At 47.3% G+C, this 21,489-nt stretch overlaps 1 protein-coding gene across 1 annotated transcript in view; it reads left to right on the forward strand.

Annotated features, from left to right (window-relative positions):
* The first annotated feature begins 405 nt into the window (after window positions 1-405).
* Window positions 406-21,489, forward strand: part of LOC143981500 (V-set domain containing T-cell activation inhibitor 1-like) — a 49,726-nt gene continuing 28,642 nt past the window's right edge. The window contains exon 1 of the mRNA XM_077479368.1: window positions 406-606. Within this exon, the coding sequence (XP_077335494.1) occupies window positions 406-606 (201 nt within the window). The remainder of the gene's footprint in view (window positions 607-21,489) is intronic.

A 21,489-nucleotide genomic window follows, 5' to 3' on the forward strand; every position in this document is an offset into this window, starting at 1 on the left:
ACAGCAGACATGATACAAGAGATGGTCAGAGAGTGTGCGGACATGATACAAGAGTTGGTCAGAGAGTGTGCAGACATGATACAAGATATGGTCAGAGAGTGTGCAGACATGATACAAGAGTTGGTCAGAGAGTGTGCAGACATGATACAAGAGTTGGTCAGAGAGTGTGCAGACATGATACAAGAGTTGGTCAGAGAGTGTGCAGACATGTTACAAGATATGATCAGAGAGTGTGCAGACATGATACAAGAGTTGGTCAGAGAGTGTGCAGACATGATACAAGAGTTGGTCAGAGAGTGTGCAGACATGATACAAGAGTTGGTCAGAGAGTGTGCAGACATGTTACAAGATATGGTCAGAGAGTGTGCAGACATGATACAAGAGATGGTCAGTGAGTGTGCAGACATGATACAAGAGTTGGTCGGAGAGTGTGCCGACACGATACAAGAGTTGGTCAGAGAGTGTGCCGACACGATACAAGAGTTGGTCGGAGAGTGTGCCGACATGATACAAGAGTTGGTCGGAGAGTTTGCCGACACGATACAAGAGTTGGTCGGAGAGTGTGCCGACACGATACAAGAGTTGGTCGGAGAGTGTTCTAATGTTGTATGACACTAGTAATAATTATATTTATTAATTATTATTACTAGTCAACCAACATTAGAATTCTTCTATAGCCTATGGGCGGAGCATTTGACCATAAATGTCCGCTCGCGGCGATTGTTTTGTCGAATCTTCATGTTGAATCTTTTCTCTCTATGTCGAATAATCTTGGACTAATAGAGGTAAGGTTAGGCACATTCGACCACAGGTTTCGATGGACACCGATCGCTATTATCAGCGTCATCTCAAATCTCTTATCTATATCGAACTGCTGTCGCAACAAAATATGATAATAAAGCATTTGTTTATGTCAGATCTTTCGGTTTTCGGATTCTGCATGTCCGTTATCATTTGTTAAAACGATAACGAAAATACCCGAAATTTGGACGAAAACGAATGCAGATGTCTAATGGTCAGAGAGTGTGTTGATGGTTTAATACATAAGGCACAGAGGGTATAGATAGGCGCAGCAGCATTTGCACTTTTTTTTTTACTTTTTACTTTTTTTTTTACTTTAATTTGTGGGGACACAATTAGGTTGGATGCAGCCACACATTTATTAGCCCAGCCGTACGTTTTTTTTAGGTAGCGTGGGAAAAAATCTTTTTTGCCACTTATTTTATCTATTATGTCTCCTTTCTGTGGCTGTTGTATGATACTGGGGTTTGTTTCCGGTATTTACCATACATAATTGTTTAGTCAGTAAGACAATAGTCTGGTATCTGGAGGGTTCTCTGATGAGACTATAAAGGAATTTTAAATTGCTCTGATGTAATGGATGAGTTTCATTTACAAGAAAACCAATAAGACCAATAAATGCTCCTCCCACAGGAAGTTAAAGATTGCAGCTATATATATAAGTTACCAAGTATCTTGGCTTTCATTTCAGCTTTTAGAACATCGGTCCACACTTACCATTTAGGAGGGTGAGTCAGTTTCACTTTCATTCCCTATACAGGAATTCAATTAAGATACAATGTTACTCTTCACTCTCTTCTGTGTCTTTATGTCTTCTATGTCTTTATTGTATCACATGGCTTTATGTCTTCTATGTCTTTATTGTATCACATGGCTTTATGTCTTCTATGTCTTTATTGTATCACATGGCTTGTCTTCACATTAGCAGGACAATTCAGACTGCATGACCTACTATGGGGTGGTGACTGATGCAAAACGGGTGTGGTTTGTTATAGTTATGAATGGGGCTTAGCATAATGCATGGCTCACTTAGTAGTGGATACCATTGAAAATGGGTGTGGTTTATTATAAATAAGGTGTGGCTTAACATAATGCATGACCCACCAATGGGCGGATGCCAATGACAAATGGGTGCGGTTATTATAAATAAGGACATGGCTTGATATAATGCATGACCCACTAAGGGTTGGATGCCAATGAAAAATGGGTGGGGTTTATTGTAAATATGGACATTGCTTGACATAATGCATGACCCGCTAATTGGTGGATACCAGGCCTGGACTGGGACAAAAAATAGGCCTGGGCATTTTGCATTGAGCAGCCCATGACATGTTAACCAGCCCCTTCCCCACTCTCCTCCCTGACAGATCTAAGAGGGGGAAGAGGGAACCCACCAGAGGTGTGGGGGGGGGGGGTGAGATGGGACCAGGAAAGAGCATGGGGGGTTGGGGAGCACAGGGAAGAACCTTGAGCACAGGGGAGAGGCAGAGAACACAGGGAAGAAGAGGAGAACAAAGGGGGGCAGCGTAGAGCATAGGGGGAGGTGGAGAGCACAGGGGGGCAGTGGAGAGCATGTGGGGAGGTGGAGAGCACAGGGAAGACGGCAGAGAGCACGGGGGTGAGGTGGAGAGCATGGGGGGCAACGGAGAGCATGGGGGATGTTTAGAGCACAGGGGGGAAGCGGAGAGTGGGGGGATAATGTGGAACACACGGGGGGGGGGGCAGCGGAGAGCATGGGGGTGGCAGAGAGCATGGGGCAGAGGTGGAGAGCACAGGGGGCAACGGAGAGCACAGGGGGCAATGGAGAGCATGGGGGGCAACAGAGAGCATGGGGGATGTGGAGAGCACAGGGGGGCAAGCGGAAAGCGTGGGGGTGATGTGGAGAGCACAAGGGGGCAACGGAGAGCATTGGGGTGATGTGAAGAGCACGGGGGAGAGGGAGAGTATGAGGGGATGGCAGAGAGCATGGGGGGGTGGTGGAGAGTATGGGAGAATGGCAGAGAGCATGGGGGGAGGTGGAGAGTATGGGGGGATGTCAGAGAGCATGGGGTGGAGGTGGAGAGTATGGGGGGGAGGTGGAGAGTATGGGGGATGGCAGAGAGCATGGGGGATAGAGAGTATGGGGGAATGGCAAAGAGCATGGGGGGGAGGTGGAGAGTATGGGGGGGAAGTGGAGAGTATGGGGGATGGCAGAGAGCATGGGGGGAGGTGGAGAGCATTAGGGGTAGAGAGTATGGGGGAATGGCAAAGAGCATGGAGGGAGGTGGAGAGTATGGAGGGATGGCAGAGAGCATGGGGGGAGGTGAAGAGTATGGGGGGATGGTAGAGAGCATGAGGGGGGGAGAGTATGAGGGGATGGCAGAGAGCATGAGGGGTGGAGAGTATGGGGGGGTGGCAGAGAGCATGGGGGCTGGAGAGTATGGGGGGAGGTGGAGAGTATGGGGGGATGGCAGAAAGCATGGGGGATGGCAGAAAGCATGGGGGGTTGGAGAGCATGGGGGGATGGCAGAGAGCATGGGGGGATGGCAGAGAGCATGGGGACTGGAGAGTATGGGGGGGGAGATGGAGAGTATGGGGGGATGGCAGAGAGCATGGGGGGGAGGTGGAGAGTATGGGGGGATGGCAGAAAGCATGGGGGGAAGGGCAGAGAGCATGGGGGGATGGCAGAAAGCATGGGGGGTTGGAGAGCATGGGGGGTGAAGAGTGTGGGGGGATGGCAGAGAGCATGAGAGGTGGAGAGTATGGGGGGGTGGCAGAGAGCATGGGGGGTGGCAGAGAGTCTGGGGGGAGGTGGAGAGCCCAGGGGGAGCAGCAGAGAAAACCAGGATAGGAGGAGCGGTGGGGGCGGCTGCATATAGAAGAACAATTCTCTCCATCTTCCTCCTGCAGTCTCCTGCTTCTCCTCTCCATCTCGCAGGCATTCCACTACTGCAGGAGGAAGATGGAGAGAATTAATCTTCTATATGCAGCCGCCCCACCCCTCCTCCTATGCAGTTTACAGGGGGGCTGAACTCACGTTTTCTTTTCTGGCACTTCTCGACAGAAGACCGGCTCCATGTGTCTGCTCTGGCTCCTCCTTCCGGCACCGGCGGCTGACCTATACAGGCGGCCATGCAGCCGCGCAGAGGCCGAAGGTGTCTCATCTAGCTCCTCCCCCTGACGCTGATGGCTGAGCTTAACTGACCGAGGAGAGGCTGGATGAGTCAGCAAGGACTTGCAGCCTGGCGGCCCACAGGTTTGCCCTATGGCCAATCCGGGCATGGTGGATACCAATGATAATGGAGGGGGGGTATTTAAAAATAAGGGGTGACTTGACATAATGCATGACCCACTAAGGAGTGAATACCGCTGAAAAATGGGTGCGGTTTATTATAAATAGGCAAAAAGGAAGTTCTGGACAGCCGCACTCCGGAATATAGCCTTTTATTTGTAGAAAGTACAAGATACAAGCCACAGCAAAAAATGGGGCAAAAATGAGCTGACGCGTTTCACACTTAACAGTGCTTAGTCATAGCTACCCTACCACCACAAGCAGTGCAATATATATATATATATACTTACTAAAATATTTCAAATATGTGACTCCATGTGCGGTTAATTAATCTTCAGTTGAAAAAAAAAAAACCTTGATTCGCAAACGTGTTCAACGCGTGTGAGTTGGGGGAATGCACATGAATGTGTGAATTCAGTGCAAAGATGAGGCAAATGCTTTTATAATGTTTTAAATTTAATCTAAACCAACTAAAATAAAGTGTTTAAATAACTTATTTTGTTTTAATAAACTATGTCCAATAAATATGTGAACACCTGAATAGTTGGTGAATAAATGAAATGAAATAAAATTTAAAATGTGATAAAAATGTAGCATTTAAATGAAATAACTGGCTGTAGGATAATAATACATCTGTGTTCATAATAATAATGAAAAATATGTATATAAGTGTGCCAAGGTGTATGTAAATAAATTAATGAACAAGCGCTGTCTAACACCAACTGTGTGTGAGGAACATATATATATATATAATCTATCTATCCTGTGTGTATACTTTTATATGGGATCCAGATCTCTGTTGTTGTCTATGCAATAGGTATATCATGAAGTCACATACGTTCCAAAGAATTTATATAAATGTGCGTGTGTGTATATATATATATATATATATATATAAAATATTATATGTATATTTATATAAATTATATATATATATATATATATATATATATATATATATATATATTAGAAATATAAAAAATGTATATATATATATATATATATATATATATATATATATATATATATAAATATAAATGTGTGTGTGTGTATATATGTGTGTGTGTGTGTATATATATATATATATATACATAGATATATACACATATAAGCATAATCCTTGTTTGCACAACTAACTGTGGACGTGCTAGACTCAAAATATAAAATAAACACTTAACCACTTCAGCCCTGGAAGAATTTACCCCCCCCCCTCCCCTTCCTGACCAGAGCACTTTTTGCGATTCGGCACTGCGTCGCTCTAAGTGGCAATTGCGCGGTCGTGCGACGTGGCTCCCAAGCAAAAATTGATGTCCTTTTTCCCCCCCCCCCTTTTTTTCTTTTGGTGGTATTTGATCACCTCTGCGGTTTTTATTTTTTGCGCTATAAATAAAGAAATGAGCGATAATTTTGAAAAAAAAAAAAAAAAACGCAAGATTTTTTACATTTTGCTATAATAAATATCCCCCAAAAATATATAAAAAAAAACATTTTTTTTCCTCAGTTTAGACAGATGTGTATTCTTCTACATATTCTTGGTAAAAAAAAAAATCGCAATAAGCGTTTATTGATTGGTTTGCGCAAAAGTTATAGCGTTTACAAAATAGGGGATAGTTTTATGGCATTTTTATTAATATTTTTTTTTTTTTACTAGTAATGGCGGGGATCAACGATTTTTATTGTGACTGCGACATTATGGCGGACACGTCAGACATTTTTGACACATTTTTGAGACTATTGTCATTTATACAGCAATCACTGCTATACAAATGCTGTGATTCCTGTGTAAATGACACTGTGTAGTGAAGGGGTTAACTAGGAGGTGGCAGTGTAGGGGTTAAGTGTGTCCTAGGGGCGTGTTTCTAACTGTGGAGGGGTGTGGCTGTGTGTGACACATCACTGATCACCACTCCCGATCACAGGGAGCAGAGATCAGTGACTCTGTCACTAGGCAGAACGTGGAAACGCTTGTTTACATTAGCATCTCCCCGTTCTTCCTCTTCGTGAGGCGATTGTGGGTATCCCCATGCCGATCGAGTCTGCGGGACCCGCAATCCGACTCACGGAGCTTTCCACGGGCGCACACGCAAGCTGCCTCTTAACCACTTCCCGACCAGCGCACACACATATACGTCAGCAGAATGGCATGGACAGGCATAAGGGCGTACAGATACCTCCCTTTAAATTTGCCACGCATGCACCGGTCGGGACCTCCGTGAGTCCAGTCGCGGGTCCCGCGGACTAGATCGCCGTGGGAATACCCGCGATCCTCTCACAGGGGGGAAGAACGGAGAGATGCTAAAGTAAACAAGCATCTCCCCATTCTGCCTAGCAACAGTGACACTGATCTCTGCTCCCTGTGATTGGAGCAGAGATCAGTGATGTGTGCAACACAGCCATGCCCCCCCCCCACAGTTAGCAACATGCCCCTAGGACACACTTGACCCCTAAACTGTCACCTAGTGGTTAACCCCTTCACTGCCAGTGTCATTTACACAGAAATCTGTGCATTTGTATAGCAGTGATTACTGTATAAATGACAATGGTCCCAAAAATGTGTCAAAAGTGTTCAATGTGTCCGCCATAATGTCTCAGTCACAATAAAAATCGCTGATCGCCGCCATTACTAGTAAAAAAAAAAAAAAAATATTAATAAAAATGCCATAAAACTATCCCCTATTTTGTAGACGCTATAACTTTTGTGCAAATCAATCAATAAACGCTTATTGCGATTTTTTTTTTTTACCAAAAATATGTAGAAGAATACGAATCGGCCTAAACAGTTTTTTTTTTTTTATATATACATTTTTGGGGAATATTTATTATAGTAAAAAATAATGCTTTTTTTTCGAAATTGTCGCTCTGTTTTTGTTTATAGCGCACAAAATAAAAACCGCAGGGGTGAACAAATACCACCAAAATAAATCGCTATTTGTGGGGAAAAAAAAGGACGTCAATTTTATTTGGGAGTCACGTCGCTACGACCGCGCAATTGTCAGTTAAAGGGACGCAGTGCTGAATCGCAAAAAGGGGCTTGGTCCTTTGGCCAGCCAAATGGTCCAGTTGCTGAAAGTGGTTAAAGGGCCACATACAGGCAGGTACGTAATTCTGCCTGCACGAGTCCTTCTGGCGCACGAGGCGGTCGGCAAGCGGTTAAATATTTATCATCATATAAAAAAAAAAATGAATTAATATCCTATCCAATTAAACACTTATCATCATTGAAAAAAAAAAAAATCTATACATGTTATTATAATCAGAAAATTGTAAAAATATTTCATTTATGTATAAAAGAACTATATCATAGCATAGACACCAGATGAAAATATATATGTATACCGTATATACTCAAGTATAAGCCGAGGCACCTAATTTTGGCACAAAAAACTGGGAAAACGTATTGACTCGAGTATAAGCCTAGGGTGAGAAATGCGCTGCTACAGTAAGTGGAAAAGAGGGTCAACAATGCCCATTTGCAGCCTCACTGTACCCATTTGCAGCCTCACTGTGCCCATTTGCAGCCTCACTGTGCCCATTTGCAGCCTCACTGTGCCCATTTGCAGCCTCACTGTGCCCATTTGCAGCCTCACTGTGCCCAAAAAAAGAAATGCTCCAATTCTCCAATCTACATGTAGCACTGACTCCCGAAGGAGCGGCTGGTTTTGCTGGTTGATGGCCCAATAAACTGTAGAGACCGACACTTGAATCCCTTTTAGGAATTTTTATTTGCATAAATCGTTGAACAGAACTCAGTCTCTCAGTAGGGAATAGAGGGGATGGGTAGGAAAGCTCAGGTACTCTTGGAACTGCTGACACTTGAAATGTCTCTCTCTAGGTGATCCAGGGAATAGCCCTTCGCAACTGGATGTTTCATCTATCGGATAAATCCCCTTCTAGTGAATTTAGCAGCCAACAGTTGATTTAAGAATAGATAAGTCTCCGCCACAGACTTGGTTGTAGAACTTTAGATTAGAACAGAAAGTCTCTCACAGGAACTTAGTTATAACCGAAGATTGAAATTAGGAACTTTCTTACAGTACCAGTATCTTGCAGCCGGTCCGGCGATACCGTAAGAATGCGGATTCACTCTGTGTCCTTTCAGCTCAGCATCCAGGCTCTTACCGAGCAGCCAGCCTCCTGCATGGTCCTCTTCTGAAGAGTCCTCCCCTGGTTGCGTTTTCAGTTGCTGGGCCTCTCCAAACCCGAGACGGCACCGGACCACCTCGGAACCCTCCTTCCAGTTACTGTGCCTCGGGCTAGCCTCGGAAAACAGATGGATCCTCACCCCAGGCCATGAGGGCCTCTGGGGGCTGGTCAGGAGGACCAGGACCATGGAGTCAGAACATACTTCTGTATCAGAACCCAGAACCACGTGACCTCAGCACCTTAACCCCTTGCCGCCGAACGTACGCAGATGTGCATACTCGGCTTCCGGGGATGATGCCCGCACCTGCAGTAAGGTTGCCACCTTTTCTTCAAGCCAAACCCGAACACTTTTGCGGCATAGGGCAATATTTTGTTTATTTTTTCAGTAAACACTATAGGATTATAAAAGACCTAGGATATTTTTGGGTGCCCCAAGGAGAGTAGTAATGTAGCGCACAGATCGCACCAGTGGGTGCGGCCAAATTGCTCTTGCTTACATCATCAACCCACCCTTCAGTGATGCCAAACCTGACCTCAAACAGCCGCCCACAGCGGCAACAGATTTGTGTATGACTATCTGGGTTACTTGGGGAGCCACAGCCTGGTCTGAATAATGTGTCCGGGTTTCAGGTGGACTGAAACCCGGAAACATGATTCAAAACCCGAACTGCCTGAGTGAATCCTGGACAGGTGGCAACCCTAACCTACAGGCATCATCCCGGTACCATTTTTCAGAGCGGGCTATTGGCTTTCCAGCCATAACAACCGATGCGGCTAAAAGCCGCTCGGCTGTTATGCCTGAGGATTTCCCCCCCTTCTTCCGCCTCCCGCCGCTCTTACCTGGGCTCCCATTCAATCGGGACCACCGATAAACAATCCACAGCTTCTGGCGGCTAGGGAGGAACTGGAATTACGCCGTAAGCGGCTTCGTTTCAGTCTCCTAATTGTAAACACGGAAGCGACGTCATGGCGTCACTTCCCATTTACTCGGCTGCCAATGGCGCCGGATTTAAAAATATATACGGTATTCAGAATCGCCGAAAATGGCGATCTGAATACTTTGAAGTGTAAAGGAGGGATCGGGGGGTCTAAAAGATCCCTCCATAAAGAGTATCTGTCACCACCTATTACTGACAAGGGATGTTTACATTTTCTTGTGACAGCAATAAAAGTGATCAAATGTTTTTTTTTTTTTTAAACAATTTATTAATTTTAAAATAAATACTTTTTTTTTTTAAAGCACCCCCCCCCGTCGCCGCGAGCTCGCGCAGCAAAGAAAACGCTTACGTAAGTCGCGCCTGCATATGTAAACGGTGTTCAAATCACACATGTGAGGTATCGCCGCGATCGTCAGAGTGAGAGCAATAATTCTAGCACTAGACCTCCTCTGTAACTCTAACCTGGTAACCGGAATTTTTTTTTAAAGCGTCGTCTATTGAGATTTTTAGGTACCGTAGTTTGTCGTCATTCCACCAGTGCGTGCGATTATAAAGAGTGACATGTTTGGTATCTATTTACTTGGCGTAACATTATCTTTCACATTATGCAAAAAAATTGGTCTAATTTTACTGTTTCTTTTTTTTATTATTCATGAAAGTGTCCCCTTTTCCCAAAAAGTTGGGTTTAAAACACCGCTGCGCAAATACCGTGTGACATAAAATATTGCAACAATCGCCATTTTATTCTCTAGAGTCTCTGCTAAAAAAAATATATAATGTTTGGGGGTTCCAAGTAATTTTCTAGCAAAAAATATGGATTTTAACTTGTAAACACCAAATGTTAAAAATAGGTTTAGTCATGAAAGGGTTAAGATTGAGTTTGAGGAAGTGGTGACATCCATACTGATATGTCATTCAGTAAGTTGGAGATCTGTGAGGAGATTGAGGGTAGGGATGAGCTTCGAGTTCGACTCGAACATTGTCTGTTCAGCGAACAGTGAACAATTTGGGCTGTTCGCGGCAAATTCGAAAAGCCGCAACACCCTATACAAGTCTATGGGAGAAAATCACCCATCGCTGGATCAGATCAGCCATCGCTGGACCCCGGAGAGATGATCATCCATCGCTGGATAGCAAGAGTGGATTACCACCAATGGAATCTTTTTTGAATTTTTTTTATTTTTAATAAAGGAATTTTTCAAAAGTGTGTTTGTCTTATTTAACCATTTTTTACACTTTCTTTGTGAAATGGTAGGGGTACATTTGTATCCCCTTACCATTTCAAACGGGGAGGGGGTGGGATCTGGGGGTCCCCTTGTTAAAGGGGGCTTCCAGATTCTGATAAGTCCCCCGCCCGCAGACCCCCACAACCACCGGCCAGAGTTGTGGGGATGAGGCCCTTGTCCTCATCAACATGGGGACAAGGTGCTTTAAGGGGTCACAGACCAAAGCATCCTCCCAATGCTCAGGGCATGTGACCTGGTACGGTTCAGGAGGGGGGGGGCGCTCTCTCACCCCCCCCTCTTTTCCTGCGGCCTGCCAGGCTGCGTGCTCGGATAAAGGGTCTGGTATGGATTTTTAGGGGGAACTCCACGCCATTTTTTTTTTTTATTTGGCGTGGAGTTCCCCTTAAAATCCATAGCAGACCTGAAGAGTCTGGTATGGATATTTAGGGGGAACCCCACGTCATTTATTTTTTTTTTAATTTGACGCGGGGTTCCCCTTAATATCCATACCAGACCTGAAGGGCCTGGTAATTGAATTTGGGGGAAACCCCACGCTTTTTTTTTTTAATCAATGAATGTCAATGACTTCTCTGTATTACGGGTGCCGACAATTCATTATAGCCGTGAGTGATTTTAAATGACTTTTTTGCCTGACACTTTGTGCAGGGACAGATCTAAGCACGGGAAACATGCGCCCCTTCACAGGCATACTATAGACACCCCCCAGGTACGTAATTTAACCACTTCCCGACCGCCGCACGACGATGTACGTCGACAGCATGGCACGGGCAGGCATATGGGCGTACATGTACGTCCCTGCCTTCCCCCGGGTCGGGGGCCCGATCGGGCCCCCGCCCGGTGCCTGCGGCGGTCGCTATTCGTGCGGGAGAGATCCGGGATGAGGGGGCGGCCATTCATTCATGGCCACCCCCTCGCGATCGCTCCCGACGAATAGAATTGTCCGGTGACATCACTTCCTCTCCTGTAATGTAAACACAGGAGAGGAAGTGATGTAATCTCTCCTCGGTGTCGGTATTTTTCGTTCCGGCACCGAGGAGAGAAGATCGGTGAGTTGCACAAGCACTACACTACACAGTAGAACATGCCAGGCACACTCACACCCCCCCTTTACCCCCCTTTACCCCCCCAATTACCCCTGCCCCCCCAGTCACAGTGACACCAATGCATTTTTTTTTTTTGCATTGGTGTCATTTGTGACTGTAATGACTGTTAGGGCAGTTAGGGTTAGCCCCCTTTAGTTCTAATGTACCCCCCTAACCCCCCCCAATAAAGGTTTAACCCCGTGATCACCCCCCGCCGCCAGTGTCACTAAGGCTGGGCTCACATTGCAGCGGTTTATGAGAACGGATGTGATTCGCACCGCACTGCAGTGCAAATCACATCCGATCTCTGCGATTCGAGTTCAGCCATTCGCCGCACCCGCCGCACCCGCCGCACCCGCCGCAAATTCGCACGGGACCCTTTTTTTGGTCCGCAGCAGAATCGGATCGCATGGGTATTCACACCATGCGATCTGAGTTTGCAGATCACACTGCGATATGCGAACTGATCTGGGGGTGTCATTAACATTTCACTGACACTCCCAGCAGTTCGCATAGGGCAGTGTGAACTGCCGCCGGGAGGCATGCAATGCGGGAACCCGCCGCGGATTCGTGGCGTTCCCGCATCGCTCCAGTGTGAACCCAGCCTAATAAGCGATCGTTTTTCTGATCGCTGTATTAGTGTCACAGGTGACGCTAGTTAGGCAGGTAGGTATTTAGGTTCGCCGCAGCTTTTTATAGCGCCAGGGACCCCCATATACTACCGCATAAAGCCCCCTGATTGCCCCCTAGTTAACCCTTTCACCAGTGATCACCATATAACTGTTACAGGTGACGCTGGTTGGTTAGTTATTTTTTTATAGTTTCAGGGCACCCGCCATTTATTACCTAATAAAGGTTTAACCCCCTGATCACCCGGCGGGTGTCATTTGTGACTGTAATAACTGTTAGGGCAGTTAGGGTTAGCCCCCTTTAGTTCTAAGGTACCCCCCTAACCCCCCCAATAAAGGTTTAACCCCGTGATCACCCCCCGTCGCCAGTGTCACTAAGGCTGGGTTCACATTGCAGCGGTTTATGAGAACGGATGTGATTCGCACCGCACTGCAGTGCAAATCACATCCGATCTCTGTGCGATTCGAGTTCAGCCATACAGATAGTATGGCTGAATTCGTGTCGCACCCGCCGCAGAATATATAGCATGTACAAACACTCAAAAAGGAGGATTGGATTCTGGTGGTGTATGGGGGGTCTCCTCTATTAGTTTCGCAGACCAACCGCTTCTTCAGGAGGAAATTGTAACAATTAACATACAGGTCATTAACAACAATTATAAAAAATACTAAGGACATCATTTAGATAAACGTGTGTGAATACCTAAAAAGGGTATGGAGATCAACTCCCCCGACAATCAATGAGAGACAGAGCCAAAAAGAAAAAAACATATATAACAAGTGGCAGGGACCCTATATTCCCCCTACGGCGGACACAGGGGATTGGTGAAAACAGGTGCTGACAAAAAAGGAGATAACAATTTTTTTATATAAGTTTTTTGAATGAAAAAAGGGGAAACAACCCAACCTATACCCCCATTGATTGGTAATCACTTACCAGGTTTTTTAAGTTTATAAATGTATTGTTTCATTGTATAATACTCTAAGGTGCTTGAGTGGTTCCCATGGTGTACAATTTGGGTACAATAATCAATTTTGCCATAGGGAGTAATGTCGCGTACACACGTAGCCGACTATCCGGCGGACTTAGTCCGGCGGACTTCCTGCCGGACTGTCCGTCGGACTTTTCAGAACGGGATACTTGCCCACACACGGCAGTTTTTCAGCGGACTAATAAGGCGTACTAAGTCCGCCGTACTATCCGCCGTACTATCCGCCGTACTTTTGAAATGAACGGACTCGCCCACACACGCGGAGGAAAGTCCGCTCATTTCGAGCGCGTCTCCAGGTAGGCGGGGCCCGCGAAGGAGACGTCGCTGGTCACGCCACCTGGTATGGACTTAAAGGGGAACCCCAACGCCAAAAAAAATCGGCGTGGGGGTCCCCCCCCAGGTCCACATCAGACCCTTGTCCGAGCACGCTACCCGGCCGGCCAGGAAAGGGGACAAGCGAGCGCCCCCCCCCCCTCCTGAGCCGTACCAGGCCGCGTGCCCTCAACATGGGGGGCGCCTTGGGGAAAGGGGGACCAAGCGGCACCCCCACCCCAAAGCACCTTGTCCCCATGTTGATGAGGACAAGTGCCTCTTCCCGACAACCCTGGCCGTTGGTTGTCGGGGTCTGCGGGCAGGGGGATTATCGGAATCAGGGAGCCCCCTTTAATAAGGGGGGCCCCCGGATACCGGCCCCCCCCACCCTATGTGAATGAGTATAGGGTACAATGTACCCCTACCCATTCACCTGTGAAAAAAAGTACAAAAAAAAACACAACACAGGATTAAAATAGTTTATTGCACAGCTCTGGGGGTCTTCCGTCTTCGGGGGTCTTCTCACCGGACTCCTCCGCTATCTTCTGCTAGCTCTTTTACTAGCGGAGGAGCCCGGCTTTCTTCCTCACCACCGGCCTCTTCTTCCGACTTCGGGGTCTTGTCCCCCTCTTCGGTTCTTCTGCCGGGCCACCGCGCCTTCTTATAGCTCTTTTACAGGCGGTGGCCCGGTCTTCTGTCGCCGCCGCCACTGTCTTCTGTTCTTCTCTTCTTCTCTTCAGATGTTGCCCCGTCGCTCCCTCCGCTCACAATGACAGGGCCCCGGCATGCGGCGACTTATATGGGGACATCACCCGATGATGTCCCCGCCCAGTATGATGTCACAGTCCCAGAGGATGCTGGGACTGTGACATCATAATAGGCGGGGACATCATCCGGTGATGTCCCTATATAAGTCGCCGCGCGCCCGGTCCCCGTCATTGTGAGCGGAGGGAGCGACGAGGCAACATCTGAAGAGAAGAACAGAAGACAGTGGTGGCGGCCACAGAAGACCGGGCCACCGCCTGTAAAAGAGCTAGAAGAAGGCGCAGTGGCCCTATACCATGCATGGCGTTGCTTACATGCCGGAGAAAAATATTTGACTTACTTTTCCCTCCACCTCATGGGGTCTACACTAGTAGTACACTGTACTACTCCAAACCACCTCTACTGCAATCAACACAATAACTTGGTCAGACCATTGCCTCTATTGTCTTATCTGTAGCAGACTTATCATCTACCAGACATAAGCCTGTATGGCGATTGAACCCTTCTTCTGTTGCAACGGGAGGAGACCCAAAAAAAGGTCCTTCACGCTCGACTAATGTAGGGTCGGTTCAAGACCCCTTCATACTATGGAACGTCCATAAGGCGTTTATGAGGGGCATATTGGTACAATTGGTGGGGGGGGGGCAGAGAGAAGAGGCGGAGGCAGAAACAGCAAGAAGATCTCACAAAAAGAAATAACACTTATAGAAGGGCAAAATAAAACAATGTCTACACTCAGGGCCGTCTTTAAGGCAGGGCAAAAAGGGGCAGCTGCCCTGGGCCCTGTCATTGTTGTGGGGCCCAAAGCAGCTGCCTCATACTTGCCAACTATCCCAGTTTAAATTCCCTCGTCCCTTGAAGTTTTAGTCCTGTGCAGTGTCCCGATATCTCAGTGTGAAGTGTTGCTACTAATGCTGCTCAGCTCTGCCCTATTGTTGTGTACAGATGACTCACCTGCAGACCCTGTGTTTACATGTAAATAACCGTCATTCGTATGTAAATAGCAGCAACAGTAAGCAGTAATGATATGCTGTAACCTCTGGCAACCAATCGCAATCGCTGCCTGATCTGATAGAGTAAACTGATTTTAAGTCTAGCTGCTATTTATTGTATGTCTCAGAGGTAGAGAGCGAAATTGCATGGGGGGGCCCAAGAAAATTTTTGCCCAGGGTCCAATCTATATTAAAGACGACCCTGTCTACACCTACCCTTTCTAAAACGTTATTACAGCTTAGACATGACCTTAGACTACTATTACTTGATAACTTTGAAAAAAAAACTCCCGGCGTCTTAGCCCTTGTACACACGGGTCGGAGATTCCGACAACCAAATCCGTCGGATTTTGCCCTAAACTGTTGCATACACACGGTCGGACAAAGTTGATGGAAAATCCGACGTGATGACGTTATTTCGTTACGACGGGACTACATTCACGCTAGTTGTCAATAGCTTTGGTGTAGGAATTTGATCTGAGCATGCGTGGCACTTTATCCAATCGGAAATTCGATCGTGATGACGTAGAATAAGGAAGTTCATAGCCAGTAGCCAATAGCTGCCCTTGGCGTCGGTTGTAGTCTGTCGGACCGGCACACAGACACGAACGGATTTTTCGACCGGACTCGAGTCCATTGGAAAGATTTGAGAGCCCCCCGGAGGACACTGCAGGCTTGTCTGCCAGCCCCCCTCCTCCCCCGTCATACACAGATGATGAAAGGTCTTTCTGGGAGATATGCTGATCGCCCGTCCAGCACAGTGGATGGAGCCCAGGCCAACATGGATGAGTGCGCGGCCTGCAGCTTGGTCATGGTGAGTGAGAGGACCCCATCCCCCACACACCATTACATACCCCCTCCATCTCCCCCTGGGGACAGGGACCCCTTCTCACGTGGGGACAGGGACCCCTTTTCACGTGGGGACAGGGACCCCCACCTCCCCTGGGGATAGGGACCCCTTCTCACTTGGGGGCAGTAACTTCATCTGCCCTGGAGAAAAGGACCTCATCTCTTCTGGGGACGGGGACCCCATCCTGCCTAGGGACAGTCCCCCAATGGGGCACCTAAAAATTAAAAAAACAAATTATAAAAAAAAACTACTGATACCAGTGGTGGAACTACAGGGCTCACAAAGGTCATACCTGTGACCACACCCTGGAGTTCCACCGCCGGACTCAGAGGGAAGGGCCCTGGCTGGGGTTCAGGGGGGCCCTTCATGGTTTCTTGCATCGGGGCCCTGAAGGTTCTAGTTACGCCACTGGTCATATCCATCCTCTGTCTCCACCGGCAGAGACACTGCGGGGATCCCGGCAGCCTGACATTTCTTATATGAGGGGGGCGGGGCCACCCGTCACCGGCCCCGCCCCATCTGACGCAAGTGCATATTAGCCTTTAAAATTAGCACTTTTGATTTTGAATGTTGGAGTCCCATAGATTTTAATAGGGTTCTAAAGTTCACACGAAGTTTAGGTCTGTTCGCAGGTTCTGGGTGTTCGGCTCATCCTTAGCCGCGAGTAGTTTTAAATGACTTTTTTTTCCTTTAGAAATATCTGTGACAGACCTAGCCGGGACCGAGGCTCTTGGAGGGGACTGAATGCGAGCCTCTTGCTTTGTGATTATGGGCCCTGGCATTTGGGGGAGCGGTGCTCTTTGTGAGCTGTATGCTTGGGGACCCCTGAGGTGATTTTATTTGGATTTAGGTCAGTGCCCCCCCCCCCAAAAGACACACAGACTCTGTATATGTAAATACCATGTTAGCAATAGACTGAATCACACTGTTGAGACACAAACTCTTAGATGCTAATATCATCACCTCCAGCCACCTGTCTGTTGTCTTGTATAATGTAAATGAGTCTAGTCTGGCTTGACACAGATTCTAAAGAGTATTTCACCCATTATTGTTTTGTTGTTTGTGCTAATTAACTTGCAATTGAATGAAGGAGTTCAGTGTTGATTAGATAATTAGACCCCCTGTCAGGTTTTTATTGCTGTCTGTGTCCCTGCTAGGGCAATTCACCCTCTCTATTTGTCCTGGTGACCACGGCCACTATTATTGGTTGGGTATCCCCAACTATACCCAACCAATGTAAATAACTCTTTTCTGTAAAAAAAAAAAAAAAAATTTAAAAAAAATGTCTAAATATCCCTTCGGACAAAGTTATGGCCAAATTATTGGGCCCACAGCTAGAAGTGGGAAATGACTCCAGAGCAGTGGTTCTCAACCTCGGTCCTCAAGTACCCCCCAACAGTCCATGTTTTCAGGTTGTCCTTTATCTTGCACGGGTGCTTTAAATCAGAGTCAATGGCTTGGTATTTTGGACAGCTATTTTATCTTGTACACACGGGTCGGACATTCCGACAACCAAATCCAACGGATTTTGTCCGAAACCGGTGTTGCATACACACGGTCGGACAAAGTTGTTGGGAAAATCTGATCGTACGTAACGTGATGACGTTATTTCGTTACGACGGGACTACGTTCAGGCTAGTAGCCAATAGCTTTGGTGTAGGAATTTGATCTGAGCATGTGTGGCACTTTGTCCGATCGGAATTCTCTACACATGATCGGACAAGGACAAAATATTATAGCCCAGCTCTAAAACTTGGTCGGTCGGATATTCCGACAGAAACAGTCCGGCCGGATTATCCGACAACACGGTCCGATCGGACATTTTCTGTCGGAATGTCCGACCGCGTGTACAAGGGCTAAGAGAAATTCCCAAAACATGGCCTGCTGGGGGCACTCGAGGACCGAGGTTGAGAACCACTGATCTAGAGCTCTACTGCATAAATAAAAGAGGAAATGAAGTGAAAATGCTGAAACGTGATAGCACCTATTACTGTTTTCTTAACTTCTTGCCGACCAGCCGCGTGCAGTTTTACTGCGGCAGAATGGCACGGTCGGGGGCGAAAAACAACGTTGCCTTACATCGCTTCGCCTTTTGGCCACTAGGGGTGCTCGCGCGTGCCCATCTTGAGCCGATGCAAGGGCCCAGCGATAACCGCCGGGCACCCGCGGTCGCTCGTGACAGAAACGAGATCCGTGTGTGTGTGTGTGTGTGTGTAAACACACAGATCTTGGGTTCTTTCAGGGAAGTAGAGACAGATTTTGTGTTCATGCCAGGGGCAGACTGACAACTCATGGGGCCCCCCGGGCAATAGGAGATTATGGGGCCCCCAGGAAATCAGAGATTACGGGGCCACACAGTATACAATCACACAGTATGCACATACATGTACACACAGTATACACATACATGTACACACAGTATACACACACAGTATACAATCACACAGTATACACAGACATGTTTCTATTGGCTGAGAAGTTACTGGAGAGGAGGGGCAGCTATAATCTCAGGATTTTTAGACCAAAAGGATGTCGGTGAGGGGCATTTCAGAGACAGGTGTAAAAAAAAAACAACACATTTTTACATATTGTCCCTGGTTTTACTGAGGCTGGCAACCCTGATGGGGCCCTCTAGTGGCCAGGGGGCCTTGGGCAGTGCCCAAGTTGCCAAATAGTCAGTCCGCCCCTGGTTCATACCAGGGCTGGACTGGGACAAAAATTTGGCCCTGGACTTCATGCAGACCGGCCCACTTTAATTTTGGCAAACATGCAAAAAACAGTATATAAACTGTACACAATTGCACAAAAAAGCCCCTAGAGAGCCCCCCTCCTTACATCAGGGTCCCCAGAGAGCCCCTCCTTACATCAGGGTCCCCAGAGAGCCCCTCCTTGCATGAGGGTCCCCATATAGCCTTCCCCTTACAACAGGGTCCCCAGAGAGCCCCTCTTACATCAGAGTCCCTAGAGATCATCCGCCTCACATCAGGGTCCCTAGAGAGCCAACCCCTTACATCCGGGTCCACAGAGAGCCTCTCTCTTACATCAGGTTCCCCAGAGAGCCCCTCCTTACATCAGGGTCACCAGAAAGAGGGCAAGTAGTGGGCCAGGACCCTATGGTTGGGGACTCCTGGACTGGCTCGGGGCTATGGGCCCCAGATTCGGGGCTATAGCCCCAAAAGTCCCCCCCAGCGATGCCACTGGCTGTAACTGGAACCGGCCCACTGAGCCATTGGCCCACCGGGAAATTCCCTATAGTCCCTATGGCCAGTACATGCCTGGTTCATACTATGTATGAACACCGATCTCTCTCCCTCTCCCTCCCTCTCCCTCTCCATCCCTCTCTCCCTCTCCCTCTCCCTCTCCCTCTCTCTCCCCTCTCTCCCTCTCCCTCTCCCTCTCCCTCTCCCTCCCCCTCTCTCTCCCCCTCCCTCTCTCTCCCTCTCCCTCTCCCTCTCCCTCTCTCTCCCCCTCTCTCCCTCTCCCTCTCCCTCTCCCTCTCCCTCCCCCTCTCTCTCCCCCTCCCTCTCTCTCCCCTCCCTCTCCCTCTCTCCCCCTCCCCTCTCTCCTCTCTCCCCCTCCCCCTCTCTCCCTCTCTCCCCCCTCCCCCTCCCCCTCTCCCCCTCTCCCCTCTCCCCCCTCTCTCTCTCTCCCTCTCCCCCTCTCTCCCCCTCCCTCTCTCTCCCCCTCCCTCTCCCTCTCTCCCCCTCCCCCTCTCTCCCTCTCCCCCTCTCTCCCTCTCCCCCTCTCCCCCTCCCCCCCTCTCCCCCTCTCTCTCTCTCTCTCTCTCTCTCTCTCCTAGACAGTCCCATCCCCTCCTACAGTAGGAACACAGTTAACCCCTTCCCTGCCAGTGACATTTACACAGTAATCAGTGCATTTTTATAGCACTGATCACTGTATAAATGACAATGGTCCCAAAAATGTGTCAAAAGTGGTCCCTTGCAACATCGCAGTCCCAAAAAAAATCCCAAATCACTGCTATTACTAGTAAAAAAAAATAAAAATTAATAATAAAAATGCAATAAATCTATCCCCTATTTTGTAAACGCTATAACTTTTGCACAAACCAATCAATAATCGCTTATTGTGATTTTTTTTATTACCAAAAATATGTAGAAGAATACGTATCGGCCTAAACTGAGGAAAAAATGTGTTTTTTTGATAAAAAATGTTGGATATTTATTATAGCAAAAAGTACAAAATATTGTGTTTTTTTTTTAAATTGTCGCTCTACTTTTGTTTATAGCGCAAAAACTTAAAACCGCAGGGGTGATCACATACCACCAAAAGAAAGCTCTATTTGTGGGAAAGAAAGGACGTCAATTTTGTTTGGGTGCCACGTCGCACGACCGCGCAATTGTCAGTTAAAACAACGCATGGCTGAATCGCAAAAAAAAAATGGTCGGGTCATTGAGCGGCCAAATCTTCCAGGACTGAAATGAAGTAATCATCATAACTCTTCCGCCTAGAACTAACTCTGTGGGGGGGGGGTTATTTACTAAAAGCAAATCCACTTTGCACTGCAAGTGCGCTTGGAAGTAAAGTCACTGTAGATCCGAGGGGGGACATGCAAGGAAAATTAAAAAAAAAAACTGCATTTTAGCTCGCACGTGACTGGAGGATAAAATCAGCAGAGCTTCCCCTCATTTCAGATCTTCCCCTTAGATTTAGAGCGACTGCACTTCCAAGTGCACTTGCAGTGCAAAGTGGATTTGCCTTTAGTAAATAACCCCCCCACTGTGTGTATCATCCAGGAGGACAAGTCGCACCGCAGATTACTATGAAATTGCTTTTACAGGTGAGATTCTGAAGATTTATTAGAATTTTTTTAAACTTCTCTAAATGCTGATCATTTGTTTCCTATCTTTAAAAATAAAGGGCCAGTTTACTGCCCTTTAGACCCGGGGGGGGGGGGGGGGGGGGGTTGGGTTAGGGATGCCACCTTTTCTTCAAGTCAAACCCGAACACTTAATGAAGCAATTTTTTTTATAGTATAAACTATACATATATTTTGCTATTAAATAACATTTCTAATAATATGAAGTTAATAACAAGAGTCCCCCTTTACATCAGAGTCCACAGAGTCCCCCTTTACATCAGAGTCCACAGAGTCCCCCTTTACATCAGAGTCCACAGAGTCCCCCTTTACATCAGAGTCCACAGAGTCCCCCTTTACATCAGAGTCCACAGAGTCCCCCTTTACATCAGAGTCCACAGAGTCCCCCTTTACATCAGAGTCCACAGAGTTTCCCTTTACATCAGAGTCCACAGAGTTCCCCTTTTACATCAGAGTCCACAGAGTTCCCCCTTTACATATGAATCTATAGAGCTCCTCTTTTTTACATCTGATCTCGCAGAGTTCCCTTTCACTTTAAGGGAGAACTCTGGGGACTCTGACATAAGGGATGCTCTGGGAACCCTGATCTAAGGGGTAACACTGAGAACTCTGATGTACGGAGAGACCTCT

The sequence above is a fragment of the Lithobates pipiens genome, unplaced genomic scaffold (assembly GCF_037356315.1).
Source record: "Lithobates pipiens isolate NorthernLeopardFrog02 unplaced genomic scaffold, aLitPip1_a1.2 Scaffold_16, whole genome shotgun sequence".
Taxonomy (NCBI): Eukaryota; Metazoa; Chordata; class Amphibia; order Anura; family Ranidae; genus Lithobates; species Lithobates pipiens.